The sequence below is a fragment of the Typopeltis vanoorti genome, chromosome 13 (genome assembly GCF_054136105.1).
Source record: "Typopeltis vanoorti isolate ZY-2024b chromosome 13, IOZ_Tvanoo_1.0, whole genome shotgun sequence".
NCBI lineage: Eukaryota > Metazoa > Arthropoda > Arachnida > Uropygi > Thelyphonidae > Typopeltis > Typopeltis vanoorti.
Window position 1 is genome coordinate 104,261,758 of NC_143561.1, and position 19,775 is coordinate 104,281,532.

The 19,775-nt window shown below is 33.6% G+C and overlaps 1 protein-coding gene across 5 annotated transcripts in view; it reads left to right on the forward strand.

The window, feature by feature from the left end:
* LOC150100430 (U6 snRNA-associated Sm-like protein LSm6) overlaps positions 1-8,649 on the forward strand; it is a 126,291-nt gene extending 117,642 nt beyond the window's left edge. For all 5 annotated transcript variants that reach the window (XM_090402812.1, XM_090402809.1, XM_090402810.1 and 2 more), the window contains exon 4: positions 8,539-8,649. In XM_090402812.1, the coding sequence (XP_090258938.1) occupies positions 8,539-8,573 (35 nt within the window). In that variant the 3' untranslated portion in view covers positions 8,574-8,649. The remainder of the gene's footprint in view (positions 1-8,538) is intronic.
* Positions 8,650-19,775: the final 11,126 nt, after the last annotated feature.

Genomic DNA, 19,775 nt, shown 5'->3' on the forward strand with positions numbered 1-19,775 from the left:
ACCATAAAAAATAAAAATAAAAAATGAATACAAAAAGAATATTCATGTTAACAATTAGCTTGTATCGGTCAGATCAGATGCAAGCACCTTGCTTTATCAATCATAATGGCAAATGTATTTGTTTATTATGCAATAATAGTGTGGCTATTTCTAAAAAAAAAAAGTAATATAGAAAGACATTTCAAAACCATTCCTGCCAATTGTAATTTTTCCTCGGTCTTCAGGTGGATGCTGTTTTCCTGTTCTTCCATTTAGCACAATGTTTCAAATTTTGTGAGGAGGCATTCTCTGGACATGGCCGAACCAACGGAGCTGCTGCTGAAGAATAATGTCTGTGAGGTTGTCCTGGTAGTTGAGATCCTGCTTTACTTTTACTTGTTCTGTGGTTTTATGTTCAGTCCAGTGTGTTTTATTTTTCTTAGGTACTTCCCCTTGAATGCACTTATTCTGAGCAGTTCCTTCTTAGTGAGTCGCTATGACACACTTCCATATTGTTGCTGTAGGGATGTTCATGGCTTTGAATAGTTTGATTTTAAGATGTTTTGAGAGTTTATTGTTCTATATTTTGTTTAGTTTATTCATGTTCGACCATCCAATCCTAATTCTGTGTTTTACTGTTTCAGTGCTATCTAAATTGTGCATAATGGTGCTTCCTAAGTAGACATAGGATTTTACTTATTCTAGGGTTTGGTTCTCAAGGGTTATTGAGATTTTTCAGCTTCTCTTCCTATTTTCATTATTTTAGTCTTACTGCTGTTGATCCTCATTCCAAAGTTTTTACATTCTCCATTTAAAAGATGAACTGTTTTTTCCTAATTGTATCTTGGATACTGCCAGGATTATGATATCATCTGTGTATTTGATGCATCTTCCATTTATATATATATACATCTCTAGTTCGTTGGAGATTTCCTTGCATATTTCCTCTAGGTCAGTGTTTCTCAAACTTCAGATATCTGCAGATCCCTTCTTAAATTTCATTATTACCAAGTACCCCTAATTAATTAATTAAAACGAATAAATTAAATAAATTTAATAAATTTATTTACAATGTTAAAAAATTAACTAATATAAAGATAAAACTTTATAAAGATACTATAAAGTTTTACTTACTTGAAATAATTTATCATCAATGAGAGGAGTGAAATTGCTTAAGGTAAGGTGAGATAAAATTTCAGCAAAATTTGGCTCTATAGTTAATTTCAATCTCAGATGCGGTTCGACATCTATAATGCGATTCCTCTTCTTCATCTTAATATCTACAATGGCCGAAAATCCAACTTCGCACAGATATGAACTTGGAAATAGAAAAATGAACCTTAGAGCTTTATCTGTTAATTCAGGAAATTCTCGCTGTATTTATTTTTTAGGAAACCATCAGAAGCTAGTTCTAAAAGTTGTTGTTCTTCTATTAACGATAGACCCTTTGGCATAAATTTGTTTTTATTGAAAGGTATCTTATCCACTCAATGTTAATGTCCAATTCAGGGAAATACTTTTCTAGATTCATTTGTAAGCTTTTTAAATGCTGCATGATAGTAATTTTCACATCATCAATTTGTTCATATGAGCTTGCGAGCAATTCATGAAGCGATGGAAACGCGTCAAATTCTCCATTACCAATCTGCTTTTGCCAAAACTTCATTTTTGCCAACGTGGCGTTCACTTTATCTTGGACATGAAATATAGAAATTTCCTTGGCTTGTAAAGATAAATTAAGACTATTTAATACAGTAAATATATCTGCCAGGTATGCTAATTGACTGAGCCATTTCCAATTATGTAAATGCTTTTTCAATTCAAACTTTTCAGCAAGAAAAACTTGTAGTTAATTCCGAAGTTCAAATAAACGAGTAAGGACTTTTCCACGAGAAAGCCAACGAACATCGGTATGGAAAAGAAGTTGTGTATAGTTGCTTCCCATTTCTTTGCAAAGTTGAGAGAAAAGTCTGGCGTTTAGAGGACGGACTTTAATATAATTTATGATTTTTACAGCTTCATCAAGAACTTTTCTTAGGTCTGTAGACATATGTGTAGCCAAAGCCTCCCTGTGTATGCAGCAGTGTGTCAACTTTGCATTTGGTGCAACAGCTTGAATCCTTGAAACAAGCCCTTTTTTAGATCCGACCTTGGATTTCACTCCGTCTGTGCTTATTCCAACACAACTTTTCCAATCAAGCTTGTTTTGATGCATAAAGGTATTTATACTGTTGAATATTTCTTCTCCTGTTGTATGTTCTGATAAGGGTTGGCAATATAAAAGGTCGTCATGAATTTTTTGATTTTTTTCGTACCTAACGAACACTAGAAGATTTGCAAAATTTGTAATGTCAGTGGATTCATCTACCTGCAGCGCATAATAACAACACTTACGTATATCGGATAACAACGTTTGGTTTATATTTTCAGCTACTATTTCAGTGATTCTTCGATGAACAGTACTATTTGAAAGGCAAATCCGATCAAAAGATCTTTTTGCATTATCTCCGATCATAATTTCCACTATTATTTTTGCTGCAGGCTTGATCAAAGTTTTGCCAATTGTTTCCGCTGCACCACTTTTTGCTATTAATAGCAACACATGATATGAAGCTTCTAAAGCCTTCATGTTTTCACCTCCTGACACGATCGACATCACTTTTTGAGATTCTTTTAAATTTTTTAGTTTATTTTGAAAAAATTCGACAGGTTTGTCCTTGCATTCGTTATGTTTCGATTCAAAATGGTGATTCAAATTACATGGTTTCATGCTTTCATTTTTTAAAGTTTCACCACAAATTACACATAATGGAATAGGTTCCTCTTCATTTCCTGTCCATGAAAATCCACATTTCAAGTAATTTATATCGTATTTACAAAGTTTTCTCATCTTCTTCCTAGTTGGTTCTTTAGAGATGTCAGATGACACACACTTATCAATTTCACTTGATCCAGATACAATATCAACATTTTCTTGTTGCTGACAGCTACTTGTATCTACTATGTTCCTCTCTTTTGCGCATTTTAAAAATCCAGTCTTTAACCAGTGATCCATACTTAAGAATTTGAAAGCTAAAAAAAATTACCGTATTTAACAAACAGTCCTTCAACAAATGCTTAGTGAAAGCAGAACTCGAAACAGACAGCAATGGTAGGCCAGTAGAGATAAAACAGCTATGAAGATGTTCATATGATTGGTGCGGTATTAACAAAAGATTGCGCTACTAATTGACAAAGGCAAGCCGACAGTTCAGTTGAAATGCTAATTCTCTTCAACCGAATTCCTTATATAATATCTGAAACACATTCACTATATATTTCTTAGTTTCAACACGTTCACTCAAACAAATGCTCCCTGCAGATGTTCCTATTGTATCACTGAATAAGTGATACAATAGGAATGTTTTACGATCTCAAATTTAAATTTTATTCCATGCGATAATGATGCATAGCCGAAAATTGCCACGGACCCCCCCCCTGAAGACCTTTCGTGGACTGGGGGGTCAACGTACCACACTTAGAGAAACACTGCTCTAGGTTTCTTTGACTCCTTTTTATATCTTAAATCCTTCTGTTTTTATATTATTAAATTTGACAAGTGCTTTTGTGTCTTTGTAAAAGTTTGAAATGAAGGTCAACAATTCATAGTATTTTAGACTAAAGTCTAGAGTTTAGGATTTGATCATTTTGTCTTTGTCCATGGAATCAAAGGCTTGTTTAAAGTCAATGAAGCTGCAATACAGTGGGAGATTGTGTTCCCAGCACATTTCTGCTTTAGTATTAAGTGTGAAGATTTGATCAATTGTAGATCTTCATCATCATCATCAAATTCCTGCCATGTACCCTCAAGGGGGTGTACAGGATATGATAGTACTACATGAAAAATTTACATCATTACTAACTTCCTATCTAAAATTATCCTCCAAATCAATCTGTTACTTGTCAAGACCCAAACATTATCTGATCTTATATTTCTGTCTTCTAAGGCACTTTTTACTGTATTAATCCACTTATATCTTGGTCTTCCTATGGGTTCTTTTCCTGCCAACCTGGAAGAGAACACTTGTTTTGCTAATGTTTCCTCACCCATTCTGTTAAAGTGACCAAACCACTTGAGATTAGTTCTACTAATGTATTCCTGGATGCTAACAATGTCAAGTTCTTTCCTAATATCCTCATTTTTAATATGATATTGCCATTGATGTCATCTGTTCATGCCTCTAATCTTTCTCAGGACTCTCATATCTGCAGTCTCTAGTCTTTGGTCAAGTGTTTTACTTCTGACCCAGCTCTCAGATCCATAAGTTAAAATTGGTTTGAACACTGTCTTGTATAGAGCTAATTTAGTGTTCCGACTAATTTCTCTCGTTCCACATGAATTTATTCAGTTGACTTCCTACCATACCAGCTTTATTGATTTTGTTGTCTATTTCCATATTTAATTTATCATCTTCACTAAGTAGCTGAAATGTTTTACTTGTGACACAGGTTCTCCGTTCACAACACAGTTGACATTTTCAACGATTCTGCTTATTTTCATTGTATTTGTCTTTTTATTGCTAACCTTCATACCATATCTATTACAACAGTTATTCAGTTTAGTCAGGGAATCTTGCAGACTTGTAGAGGATTTATTTAGAAGTATAACATCGTCTGCATAAAGCAAAGAGCTGACATTAACATCTCCAATTCTGATATCATGTTTAATACCACTTTCCTTCATAATGTGATCCATATAGATAATGAATAACAGAGGGGATAATGTACATCCTTGTCTGACACCAGATTTGACATTACACCATCTTCTTGTACTTCCTTCAATTCTAACTGCTGATTTACAATTCAAATAAAGATTAAGTATTGCTTGATATAATGCCCCATTGACACCTTACAACTGTAGGGTATTAAATAGCTTCTCTCTAGGCATCTTGTCATATGCCTTTTTCCAGATTGACTAAACTTAAATACAGATCGTTATTATATTCCCATGATTTCTGAACTATTTGTTGTAAAGTGAGGATCTGATCCTGATGGCCTCTATTTGGATTGAATCCAGCTTTTCTTCCACATTTCTTCTCAACAATTTCTCAAGTATACTTGCATAAATCTTACCAGGAACACTCAGTAGGGAAATACCTCTGTAATTCTCACATTCAGTTTTATTTCTCTTTTTATATATGGGTACTATGAGAGCTCTACTCCAATCATCGGGAAGTTGTCCGTCTGAATTTTGCGATGCAGCCACTGTAAGACTCTTATACCACCATACTTCAGCATTTCTGGTCGAATATCATCTGCTCCTGCTGCCTTTCCACATTTCAAGCCTTTGATGGCTTTTTTTACTTCAAGTATGGATATGTATTCCTGACTGTATGCCTGTTGAGTGTTTTTTTACCACTGTGCTATCACTGCTTGTTTCATTTAGCAATTTTTCGAAGTAATTACTCCATACTTCAAGGATATTTTTTTCTCCCATTTTCATGTCACCTTTATCATCTCTAACTCCTTTTACAGCACTCTTTCCTCCATTTCTAAGCTTCTTCATCAACCTCCAGAATATCTTACCACGTGATATTTATTTTCTATGTTCTTGCCAAAGACCTTCCATGACATTTGTTTAGCATTGTTTAGCTTTCTTACATTTGTCTCTGTATTCTCTAAGAGCACAAGCTGACTTAATTTGCCAGGAACTTTTGATATGCTTTCTTCTTTTCCTTCACTGCCTCTTTAACTTCCTGTGTCCACCATGGAGTTCTGATTTTTCTATCCTTGCAAACAACCTCACCACATGTCTCTGGCTGAATAAATCAGGGTTTTTTTCATGGCTTACCACTGAATCTCCAAGGTTTGGTTCCTGTTTTCAAACTCTTTCATTTTTTCTTCAAATAATCTTTGTGTATTTTAGTCTACAGTTCACATCTGAGAGCTGCTCAACTTTTATTCGCTTTAAAACTTTCTTACATGTTATTCTTTTCAATATGAAATTCAATTTTATCCTGCTCAAGACTAAATAGTGATCACTTCTAATTTCAAATCCTCTGTACACTCTGGTGTCCTGCACCAGGGAGAAAACATCACTACCAACAATAACATAGTCAACGAGACTTTTCTTATTCCTTGCCTCTTCTCTCCACATTTTGTGCACATTTTTATATTGGAACATGGTGTTAGTAATAACCAGTCCATGTCCTGAGCAGAAATCCAACAGGTATTTGCCATTATTATTAGCTTTACCCTTTTCTCCAAATTTTCCCAAAAAATTTTTGTATGTCTAACAATCATTTCCTACTCTGCTATTTAGATCCCCAACAAGGACTAATTTTTCATTTTGTCAGTTGCTTTCTCTAAAGCCTCAAAAAATTCCTCCACTTCTACCTTAGTAGAACCTTCTGTGGGACCACAGACACAAATAAGTCTCATTGTCTAGTTCCCCATTCTGATATTTTCTCACATCACTCTACTTGAGATTGCCTGCCATTCAAGAAGATTAGCCTCCTATTTAGTGTTGAATACTATGGTTACTCCTTCTTTTCCTTGATTGTCATTGCCTGAATATAACATTTTATATTTATTGCTCAGAACGATCTCACCAGTTTTTGTGTCTTTTTGTTTCAGTCATGCCTACTAGTCGATTTGGTTCTTATCTAATTCCTTAGCTAGCTTCATTTCTTTGCCAATTAGGCTTCTTATCTTGATAGTACCGATCTTTAATTCTGGTGATGTTGAGTTGGGGTATATTTTCAGATTTGTTCTAGTAGCTGACTTTTCGCTGTTTGCCCTGGCGAAAACAACGGTGCCTTGTTTAACCGGGCGATGCCCCAACTGGTATGAAATTTTATCATGTCGTACTATCATTTTGTATTTTAGTTTAAGACAATAAGAATACAAGTTGATCAGCTAAATCCCAAATTGCCAGCCCATCCTCGTTCATTCAGTATCAGGTAGATACCCAACAGAGTGTACCACGAGAAGGTGAGGATTGGACATTGGGTCAGAAGCCCTGGTCGGTTCTCCGCATTCTGTTAAAGGCTATGTAGAGTTGTCCTCAGTTATACAGCTTTGACCCTTAAGCACCCAATTGTAGATCTTGTGGGTCTTAAACCGACTTGTTCTTCCTCGACGATTTCCTCCATTAATTTATGCATGCAGTTTTGTGTAATTTGAATATCTTGTAGCTATGATTTAAAAGGATGATAGGGTGATAGTTTTCACATTTTTGTTTGTCACCTTTTTTATGGATGGGTATTATGATCCCTGTTTTCCAATCCTTAGGTATTGCTTCTTTGAATAAAATTTGGTCAAAAAGTTTCAATAAATATTTTGTGATTCCCTGGCCTCTGTGTTTCCAGAGTTCAATAGGAATTTGTTCAATTCCAGGAGTTTGGGATGTTTTCATTTGGTGTATTGCTTTTAGGATAGCAGGTTCATTCATGTTCATTTTTTCTTTGCTATTTGATGAATCCCATGTTTGTTTCATTGGAATAGTGTTTGGTAGTACTGTTTCCATATTTTGTGTATATCTTGAATCGGACTAGTTTCTATATTAGTAAAATCTTTCATTTTTTGCTATAGGTTTGAAATGAACAGAATTTTAATCCTATAAATAGAGAAGGTTAAATATGGGCTGGTTTTTAGTTAGATAATGAATTTATTTGGCCAAGAAGTATGAACGTTTTTTCTTTGAAACATAATGGAATTTTGAGCTATAATTTGGTAAATAGAATTGTCATTTAGTAGATCCTGCATTTTTTCATTGTTTTTTTGCTTGATATAATGACAATAGCTTTAGTTAAAGCAATTTTATTTTTTTCTGTGGTATGTTGCTTAATAAATATTTTATTGTTTTGATGTTGTGTAATATCATCACTTTTCAGTAATTTATTACAGTGAGTGAGTTTGATATAATGGTGTTTGCTATAGTGAGTAAACTGTAATAACCATACACATGCACAAAGTGCATCCATAACAGTTGCTCTTTTGGCTTATGTGAATAGGTCAGCTTTAAATTCAGTAACAACTTAATTATATGTGGCTGATTCATGATGAATAACTTGTAACATCTATGCCTGTCCACATATACTTCTTCAACATTCATAAATCCCTGTTCAGCCACATATAATTATTTAAGTTACTGAATTTAAAGCTGACCTAAATCTGAACATATAATTTTTTTACTGGACTGTTGTTATAGTTTCACATAAGCCAAAAGAGCAACTGTTATGGTTGCACTTTATGTATGGTTATTACAGTTTACTCACTATAGCAAAAGCTATTATAACAAACTCACTCACTGTAATAAATTACTGAAAAGTGATGCTCAATGTCCTATAAGTGAAATACTATTCTAAAGAAAATTCATTATAGCAAACTATCTATCGTAACAAATTACTGTTTTAGTTCCTACAAGTTTGCTGTAGTGAAGATTAGCTGTGTACCATGTGCAATTGTTTCTTCTATCTCAAAATAGCTTATGTATATAATCAGAATTTTTTTATGTAACTCAAATATTGATTGCCTTTATGTATACACTTTTCTCCCCCCCCCCCTTTTTTTTTTCAGTACTCTACATCAGTACTCAGAAGAGGAGAATATAGTGTTAGTTTTTGTTGTCTTTCTATTTCATGTTCAAAAGTTGTGTAATAGTGTTAATAAACTGACTCTTTTCTGAAATCTTTGTGTATAATATCTGTAGTATTGCTGCTTGTACAGGACAGTACTACTTTATAAAAACACAAACACATTCCTCTATTATGATGTAAGTGGAAACGTTTTGGGAATAATTTAAATTGAACTGTTTATCTACATAATAAAATTTAATGCAAAAGGGAATGGATACACAATAATAATGTTGGATTTTTCTAAGGTATTTGATAGGATACCACGCGAAAGGCTGTTGCATAAACTGGAGAATATGGGATTGGAATATAAACTTTTGACTTGGTGGATGGTTGACAGACAGATATCAAAAAGTGGTATACAGTGGGTGTGAATCTGCCAGATTTAAGATGACCAGTGGTATACCTCAAGGTTCAGTCTTTGGGCCATTATTGTTCAATCTATACATTAATGACATCAGGCAGGATCTAACATCAGATGTGCAATTGTTGGCCAATGATGAGAAAATAGCCAGGGTAATCAGGGATGCTACTGATATCATCATTATCACGCATGGCCTGTTCTGGCCTTAGAAGTCATCGTTTAAGAGGACATCCTGGTTTTCTTTTTCCTAATGGCTTGTTTTGGTAATCTTTCTATTTTCATTCTTTGAACGTGTTCCATCGATTTATGTTTATATTTTTTAAATTACTGATTCTTGGTTTAATTCTTTCATAATTTCTTCGTTTCTTTTGTGATCAAATAGGGTATACTTTGCAGTTTTTCTCATAAACTTAATTTCTGCTGTTATTAATCTTTGTCTTTTTGTTTTATTGTCCAGATTTCACTTCCATACAAAAAGACTGGTAGGGCTAATGTATTGTATTCTTTTAGTCTGGTTTGTTTTTGAACTAGGTTTGGTTTAAATATAAGAGTTAATTACACCTGTTATTTTTAAATATTTTGCAATTTTTACATTTATATCTTTTTCATTTTCATATGTGATCATATATCCTAGGTAGTTAAATGAATTCACCTGTTCTAAGATCTTGTTATCTATTACTATCTTAGTTCTTGCTTGATCTTGTCCTTTAGAAGCCATAGTTTTTGATTTTTCTGTTGATATTATCATACCATAATCTTTGGATATCTCATTTAGATCTAAAATAGCTTTCTGTAAGTTATTTTCAGAATTTGTAATTATTATTTGGTCGTTGGCAAAAAGGAGAGTGTTTAAGTTCACAGTAGGAGAAAGTTTAATACCTTAATGGAAATTATTATTTCATTTAGGTAAATATTAAAAAGTTGCTGAGAGGGGACATCCCTGTCAGACCCCTTGGTTTATCTCTCTTGTATATGATAGCTCATGATTTAATCTTATTTGTATTTGTCTTTCATTTAATATGTTAAATCAAATGCTTCTTTTAACTTTGTGAAATGCTTTTTCAAAGTCAAAGCTACTGATATTCAGCACTTAAATGATTTGAATAAGCTGAAAATTTGGGCAAACGAAAATGGCTGCCAGTGTAATGTTAGTAAGTGTAAAGTTATTATTATTATTATTAGCACTGCATCACTTTATTATTGTTACTCATGACACCTCCAAGGAGTCCAAAGACTCATCGCGGGAGGACATACTATACAACTGTCTCCACAACTACACTGAACCTCTACTACCATTCATCTCCATCAATGCCATCTACAGCCCACCACAAATAGTATTTTTTGTCTGTAAATTGCGTGTGTTCTGAAGGGCCGATTTGTCTGTATGCGGGAGAAAAAAACCCTGCTAGCTCTGTATGAGATCAGCTAACTCACCTTCGATTGAAAAGTCCACATAAAGATTCCTCCTGTCACGACGAGAATCGAATTTAGGCCTATTCCAATCAAAGGGTGCAATGTACCGTTGCTCTTCCAGTTGCGCTACGGAGGCGTTAATGTAAAAGTTATGCACTTTGATGTGATTAGATTTCCAGGATATTATATTAGCAGGGTTATGCTACAAGAAACTGAGGAGGCAAGGGTTCTTAGCATATTGGTGGATAGGAATTTGAAATTCAAAGGTCACATAGCAAAAGTTGCAAATACAACCGAGAGGATAATTGCGACATTGAAGTGAACCTTGACATCCAAGGATAAGGAAGTCATTTTGCCTCTTTATAAGGCTTTGATAAGACCACACCTGGATTATTGTGTGCACAGATTTGGTCTCCTGGATTCCAAGGAGATAAAGAAGCTGTGGAAAGGGTGCAAAGAAGAGTTACAAAGATTATATCTGGATTATGGGATTTAGATTGTGAGCATGTGGATTACAGACTCTGGTTAACAGGAGAAAGATGAATGACATGATAGAGGTCTATAAACTTTTGAATGGGTGTTATAGGATATCGTCTGATGAAATTTTTCATTATATTGAAGGTGGGTATCCATGGAAGTTAAGTTTGTTCACGGTCAAGAAAGGGTAAGAGCTAGGTTTTTCTCTCACAGAGCAGTCAGTGAGTGTGAATGAATTTGAGAAGGTATGACAGCTGGTTTGGGTGATTTATTAGCCTCCCTGGAGGTCTCAGATGATAATAATAATAATTTTACTGGAAATTGAAGCAAAATAGCAATTACAAAAGAAGAATGTGTCTGCTGCAGAGTATGAGGAAAGCTTGATTTATGGTATCATTAGATGTCAAAGGAAAAATTCAATTCAGTATGGAATATATTGTAAAATATTTGCTGTTTAGTGATACTAGACTTTTTAAAAATATATTTTTTTTTACTATAGTCTCTTTAAAAAACAATAAGAACATAATCTTTCATTTTAACTAACAGAACCTACACTCAGTAAAAATCCTTATATTTAAGCAGTAACTATAGCTATTGAATATCAAGAAAACTAAAAGAACTTACTTCTAGTTTTTTTTTTTTTTATTTCATTATTTTTTCACTTCTGAAACTTATAAGTTAAGTGAATCAGTAATATTAAACTTCCAACTAGGTTTTGCCAATTGAAGAACCTTACTCTTGTTGACAGCAAGCAATGATTCTACTTTCTTTTATTACCAATGTTGCTTTGTGGTGTGAGGCAGAAAAGTGTCTGTGTGAAGTTCATGTTTTTCTGAAATGGAGATATCCATTTTCACAAATGAATAAGAATAGAGTTGGTGTCTAGAAATATTAAATAAAAAAAAAGGGGGGGGTAAGAAGCTAAATTTTTTTGAGTTAAAGTACAATTTCTTTAGGACATATATCCTAAAGAAACTGCCGGCCTGGTTGGCCAAATGGTTAGCATATCCACTCTCCAACAGGTTCGAATCTTGCTGTGGGAATGGATGTTTGTGATTGTCTGTGAAAATACCAGTGGTGGTGGGCAGTAGTTGATGGTAGTTGCTGTTCGTTGTAGTTAGTGGAGACTGAACTGTAGAGTAGGTACCCTCCCTAGAGGTGTCACGTAATAATAATATACAATTTATATTTCCTGTTATTCTGACAGAAAAGTGAACAAACCCTTAATGCTTAAGGTTAGTGCAAATATTTCATGAAATTTGTTTATTAGAATATTTTTAAATAATTAAAAAGATTTTAGTAAAAGATGCAGTTTTCAGAGATCACTTAAAGATCTCGGTGTTGCATGCTGTTCTTATAAAGACAACATTGGAGTGCTGACAAGAAATATACTAATTTGGAAGAAAACTGTTGATAGAAGATTAGTAATAATGTAAACTTAATCATACAGTGCTTGTAAACACATAATGAAACTTTTATATAGTGTTATGTTTGCGTATTATAATTGTGGTGATATTTCTATAAATAAAAAAAGGTTAGATTCCATTTATTTTATTTCTTATGCCAGTTTTGTAACTATAATTCTTTCAATCAATATTAGTACAGTCATCCCTCAACTTACGTCCTCTCGAAGATACGTCTGTAATCCCATAAGGGAATAAATAACATTTTTGGCTATACTTTCGAACAAGACGCAAGCGAGCATAATGTAAAGCATGCACAGTGGCAACAGTGCTTTCAGCAGCAACCTCCCTCGGCAGTCGGCACTTGTGTTCAGCAGTTCCTCTGTTGATTTTGTGTTTGAGAAATTGGTTATTTGTGTATTTATCGTTAAATATTTCATGATGTTTTGTGCAACATGGCCCCAACATGCACAATCAAAAAACCTAGTGAAGAATCACAGAAAAAGTGGTGAGCAAATGATCTTGAAACAAAGTTGTAAGTTATAAAGCAACATGAAGCTGGTAAGCCCATCAATGTGATTGCACGACTTCAGATGGTCTCATTCTACAGCGATGACCATTTTTGAAAAATATGGATAAAACCATAGAGGCTATGAAAGGATCTGCTTCCATTAAATTGACGATAGTGACGAAACAACGACAAGGTTCTATCAGTGATATAGAAAAGCTACTTGCATCATGGATAGAGGACCTGAACCAAAAGTGCATACCCCTTAGCACTGTGACCATAACTGCTAAGGCACTAAGTCTCTTCAACATATTGAAGAAGAAAGCAGGACCCAATTACGACTACAAATTCAACGCTGCTTCCAGTTGGTTCATGAGATTCAAGTAATGTTTTGCGCTGCATAATGTGAAAATGTATGGGAATTTGCAAGTGCTGAGAAGGCTGCCAAGGAGTTTGTGAAAAAATTGGATAAAATTATTACGGAGGAATATTATTTACCATAGCAAATATTTAATATGAATGAGACGTCCTTGTTTCCGAAAAAAATGCCCGAGTGGACATTCATCCACAAAAAGCTAAAATTTATACCTAGTTTCAAAGCTCTTAATGCCCGTATTACGATTCTGTTACGGGTAATGTGGCTGGATTTAAACCGAAACCATTTGTGATATAGCACAGTGAGAATCCATGAATCTTCAAAGACATTAGGAAGCATACTCCCAGTTCATTATTGGAGCAATAAGAAGTCGTGGATGATTCAAAAATTGTTTGAGGATGCCTTAATCAACTGTTATATGAGTGAAATAAAAAGTTAGTGTGTGAAAGAAAATGTAGAATTTAAAATTTTATTAATTCTAGATAATGCTCCAGATAATTCCATCTTATACTTCTTATAACGGTGATCTTCACTAAGTTCAGGGTCATGTTTCTCCTTCCAAACACTACTTCATTAATCCAACCGATGGATCAGGTAGTTCTTGCAGTGTTTAAGGCTTATTTATTATCTACGGAGAACTTTTTCACAAGCTGTTTCTACTACTGATGTTGAATATTGCTGTGGCTTGGGACGAAGTGACCTCTCAATGTATGAGTGGCATATGGAAAAAACATTAAAAAGGTTTGTGTGTGATTTTGGAAGTTTGTAATAGTGGGCATAGCAAACAATCTGAATCTCTCAAAGTGAATGATGATGACATAATTCAATTGATAGGAAGTTCCCCTGAAGAGATGACCAACGAAGAATTGGTCGAATTGCAGAAGAGGAAAAATGAGAAAAGGAAGAGGTAGTTAAACAATTTACAGTTAGTGATGTTCTCAAAATGGCTGAAGACATGGACCCCCCCCCCCCCATGTTGAACACTACTTAATAATAGCAACGAAAGTACATGATGCGTTTGCTTGCTAAGGTTTAAAAATTAAAATGACAGTATACTTATTACGATTAAGTCCCTCACTCCTATAACTCTGCTGATTTAATGTATCAACTTACGTCCTGCCAAATGGAATGGAACCCCTGGACATAAGTCGAGGGATGACTGTATTAAGGAGAAATCTCAAAAAAAAAAAAAAAAAAAACAATAATTAAATCTTCTGAATAGATTATATTGCCTTTATTAACAAATAAAGAAAAAATTAGTTAATAAAACTACTTGTGTTAAATTAGTTAGTAAATAGTTAAATGTGAGGGGATTTAATAAGATTACTTCTCAAAACTAGGACAGCACTGAATGTGCTTATTATTTTGGCTTTGTTGAAGAATCAGAGCTTCACAACAATCTTTATATAATCGTTCTAATTGAAAACAATACAAGATTTGTTTGTTTTTTCCCCAATGGATGCTATGTTTGGAAGAAATAGTACGATTAGCAAGACTAGATCTGAATCCTGATATGCACACTCACTGATCACCCACTCTCCTTTCATAATATAAGTCAACAAGAGATAGAAAGATGTCTGGATGAAACAAAGGAAAAAAGCTGGTCTTTCTCAGAAAGTAAAAATAAAATCTTACTTTCCTTAAATTTAATAAAATAGGCATTTAATTATTATTATTATTGCACGAGCACCTCCATGGAGTCCTAAGACTCATCATGGGAGATCCAAACTATCAATACAATATCTCGTACCTCTCCTTGAAAACATTAACAGACAAAGCACTTGCAACTGACTCAGGCAACCCATACCATTCATTCACCACTCTCCAAGTGAAAAAATCTAGTCCTCATGCCTTGCTAACTACACTTCTTATCCAACTTCCAGGGATGACCTCTTGTTCTGCCCAACTAGCCAAGTGCTGAAATATTTCCTTTGTACTAATCCTATAAAATCCTTTAAATAAATTAAATGCTTTTATCATATTCTCCATTTTTTGCAACCCACAAAACCTTCAATCTATCCTCACAGGGAGCATTCCACAGACATAACTCGCCTCTGGATCCTCATCGTCAAGAAACCCAATTAACTAGACCTCAGCACAGCAATCCAGATGTGGTTGTATCAAAGCTTTATAAAGAGGAATGATAACTACTTTATCACTCCTTGTTAGTGTATTATTCTTCAATAACCAAGTAATCCTGTGAGCTCCCTGGCTACTTTAGCAATCTACTACTACTAACTCCCAAATCCCTGGCCTCATCAATTTTCTGGATTACAGTTCTCTCAATGTAAACAGCTTTTAATCTTTCTATCTCAAAATACATAATTTTTCACTTTTCCACGTTAAAATGACATCCATAATGACATTTGTTCATACTGTCAGCCTATTTAAATCATCCTCTAAGCTCTCTATTTGATTAACTATTAACCCCAACTTTGCATTATCTGTAAACAACTGAATATCTCCTTTCAAATTATTTCTTATATCAATTATGTACAAATTAAACAGCAGTGGTCCAAGCAGAGAGCACTGCAGCACAACACTAGTCACTTGCCTACTCCTGGTTTCTGCACCTCTATATCCTACGTTTTGGTATCTATTCGCAGCTACCCTTTTATTTACATAGCTAATGTCATATCCTAATTTGTTCTAATTTGCATAACAGTTCCATGTGGTATTTGGCAAAATCCAGCAGAATTATGTTGCCATCTCCCTTATCCAACTCAGCTATCATTCCATTATAAAAAAGTTATTAATTTACTAAAGCATGACTGCCCGACCCTTCACACAGCCATGTTGACTCTCATAGAGTATCACATTATTCTATCCATCCATTCCTGAATTTTCTTTTTGACCAATTTTTTCAATACTTTTATCACCACCCCTGAGATATTGATTGGTCTATAATCTGCTACTGCAGTCTTAGAATCTCTCTCTTATGCAAGGGAATTATTTTGTCCTCTTTCCATTCCCTTGGAGCTCTACCAGAGTTGACTTAAAGAGCCTAGTCAAATGCATTGCCAGTTCCCTGCATTCTCTTAAAATGCAAGACAATATCCTATCTAATCCCTCATCTATATTTGCATTCAGATTCTGTAATATCCTGAGTACTTCCAAATAATGAACCTCTGTTCTTACGTCACTCTGGCATAATATCTTTATTTGGATGGTCTACTCTTGCAAAATGGTCACCCAGTAACTTAAACAAATTTGTCTGCCTCTGTTACCTTCCTACCATCTATGCTCATCCAAGTTATCCTTTAAGTCATTCTTAAAGGAACATTTATTTAAAAAAAAAAGAAAAAAAAAGAACAGCATAAAAATGAAGGGGGAAAACATTGCTTTATTTCCTTAACAAAAAGGAAACAAAAATACCAATGGAATTTTTGGACTGTTAAATACAGAGAATAATAATAAAAATTATTACAAGAGATCTCCAGTAACATCACATATCACTGATGCCACATCATACCTCCATGAGAGAAAAATATAGCTCTTACCCTCCATAAAATGAAAAATTCCATCTAGTGGTATCATGTATGACTAAAAGGTTTGTAGGTCTCATCATATAATTTTTCTTTGTCCTCTTTGCTAGCATTCTGCAGTAAACAAATTCTCAATCCCTGCTTATAATCTATATTCCACAATTCCGACATCATCTTTAACTTTCCTTTGCACCTTCCCTACTGTCTCTGCATTACTTTGAAACCAGGAGACCAGATCTGTGCATAATAGTCCAGTTGAGGTCATATCAAAGCTTTCTAAAGAGGAAAAATGACTTCCGTATTCTTACATGACAGTGTTTGTTTCAGTACAGGCAGCCCTTGGTTTATGACACCGGATGCATATGCGTTCTTTCTTACTGTAGTGTGTTCTGATTGAGAAACAATGCTAGCAGGCACTCTAGTGTTTGGGTGTTTACTGAGCTACTATGACTTTATATGTATCAAACCTAGTTTTACTGTTGAATCTACCTAATTGTTCTATTTATTTTTTTTTACATGCATACGTATTTAAATTGATAAGTACGTAATTGCATACCATGTCTGATAAAAGAAGTGCAGAACTTGGTGTTAAGAAGGTGCAGAAATCAATCACACTTGAAAAGATGGGGGTGATTCGAAGAATGGAAGAGATGGGCAGACACGTGCTAATGTCTGTAGCAGTATGAACTTACCTCCATCAACTGTTACTACAATTATGAAAAATGCAGATAGAATAAAACAGTCTGTGCAACAATATATGGCAGTACTAAATGCAAACATTTAAGTTATAGCCAGGGTAAACTTCATGAAAAAATGGAAAAAATCATTATGGGTGGATGACTTGAATCAGAAAAACATTCCTCTGATGCACGCTGTTAGAACTGAGAAAGAAAAAACAAATTTTGAGGATGTAAAAAAGACAGATGGAGGCGAAGAAACATTTTAGGAAGCAAAGGTTGGTTCATGAGATTTAAGTCTCGAAGTAAGTGCCATAGTGTCAAATTACGTGGTGAGGCAGCAAGTGCAGATGTTGCAGTAGCAGTCTACACAGTCTTGAAAGTCTCGAGGTAAGTGCCATAGTGTCAAATTACGTGGTGAGGCAGCAAGTGCAGATGTTGCGGTAGCAGTCTACACAGTCTTGAATTTCAAGACTGTGTAGAACAAGGAAGATATCCTCCTGATCTCATTTTTAATGTTGATGAGACTGGCAGAGCTGCATTTATACTTTTAGAGGTCCTAGGTGCAACATCATTATGAGTCCTCAAAAATAAGCATTTTTTTAGTTTATTGAAAATAAAAGTCAACATTTCCATAATAACTCATTTTAATAACACAATACAACATTGGAATACATATATTTGCATTTTAAAAAAGTATAAAAATAAATCAGTTCAAATTTAAATAAAAAAATTTAATAACAAAGTTTTTTCTTTAGCAAATATATCTATATTGTCATCATAATTAATTGAGTCCATTACATCTGATTCAATGCATAATAATGTCCTTTTCTAAATCCATTTTGTACCTCTAGAATAAAGTTTTCGGAATATTTCATTAATTTGTTATTTAAGATTCTGCTGTATATTTTGTAATGAATTTAGTACACTGATACCTCTATAGTTTTTAGGGTCATCTCTATTACCTTTCTTAAAGATAGGAATCACAATTGCTTTTTTTCCATTCTATTGTAGGGATACCAGTTGAGTAAATTTTATTTAAAAATAATAAAAGTCTTCCTTTGAATCTTGTTCCTGCGTATTTATATAGTTCTGAACCTAGCTTATCTTCTCCAGGTGATTTTCTGTTTCTTGTTTCTTTCAGGCTGATTTCTAATTCTTCTTCAGTTATTTCCTTTTTTATTTTCGTTAATTGTTTGCCAGTTGTCTTTCTTAAAATATTTGTCTGTCCACAGTTCTGTGTAGTAATTTAGAAATTCTTCTAATTTCAATTCAGTGTTTAATTTTGTGTTTTCTTTGGTATCTGCATTTAGGTATTTCAAAATCTTATATACATTGGGTCTTATTTTATATAAATCATGTTCTAAATTAGAAACAAATTTATTCCATGATTCTCTGTCTTTTTCTGACTTCTCTTTTAGCTATGGCTCTTATTCTTTTATATTCTATTTCATCTTCTAATCTTTTACTGCTTAACCATTTGTGATAGGCTTCTTTTTTCTTTTTGATTATTTCTTTGATTGTATCATCCCAGATCTTCAGTTTTTTTCTTTTATTGAATTTTTTGGTCTTTCCTAAGCTTTCATTTGCTGCTGCATTTATTATCGTTTTTATATTAAGCCATTATATTTCTATTTCTTCATTTTGTTTTATTTTATCTATATATTGATTAATTCTTTGTTCATATAGCCATTGTACATTTGTGTCATTCAATAGTCTAGTTTTATAAACAAATGTTTCAATTTTTCTTTCTGTTCTTGTTACTTGTAGCCATTTAGGTGGTAATCTTAATTTTATTTTAACAAGGAAGTGGTCACTGCTTATTTCATATCCTCTGTGAACTCTAACATCTAGTGAAAATTTTGATGTCTTTTCATTTAATATAAAGTAATCTAATATTGATTTCCATCCTCTTGCTGCCCAAGTATATTTATGTATGTCTTTATGTTTATAGAAGGAATTCATTAACATTAGGTTATTATAAACTACAAAGTCAATCAATTTTTTACCATTTCTGTTTAGAGTGTGTTCTCCATGTATTCCTATATTATTATTAATTTTCGTGTTTCCAATTCTTGCATTTAAGTCTCCTGCTAAAATTATGTAATCATTTTTATTTATTTTATTATATATGTTTTGTAGCTGATTATAAAAATCAATATTATCCTGTTCTCTTCCTTCTTCTGGGGCATATAAACCAATTATTGTTAAATAGCCTCTATCTATTTTTATTTTAGCTTCTATTATTCTTTCATTCCATAATTTATAATGTTTTAACTGTTTTGAAAGGGAGTTATGAATCCAAATCATGACTCCTGCTTGTGCTCTTTAGTCTCTGTCGACTCCACTGTATATCACATTAAAATTTTCAGTTCTCATAGTTCCTTTTAATTTCTTTTTTGTTTCAGTGATTACTGCTATTTTAAAATTTCTTTCATTTAATAACTGGTCTAATTCTATTTCTTTATATGCTATTCC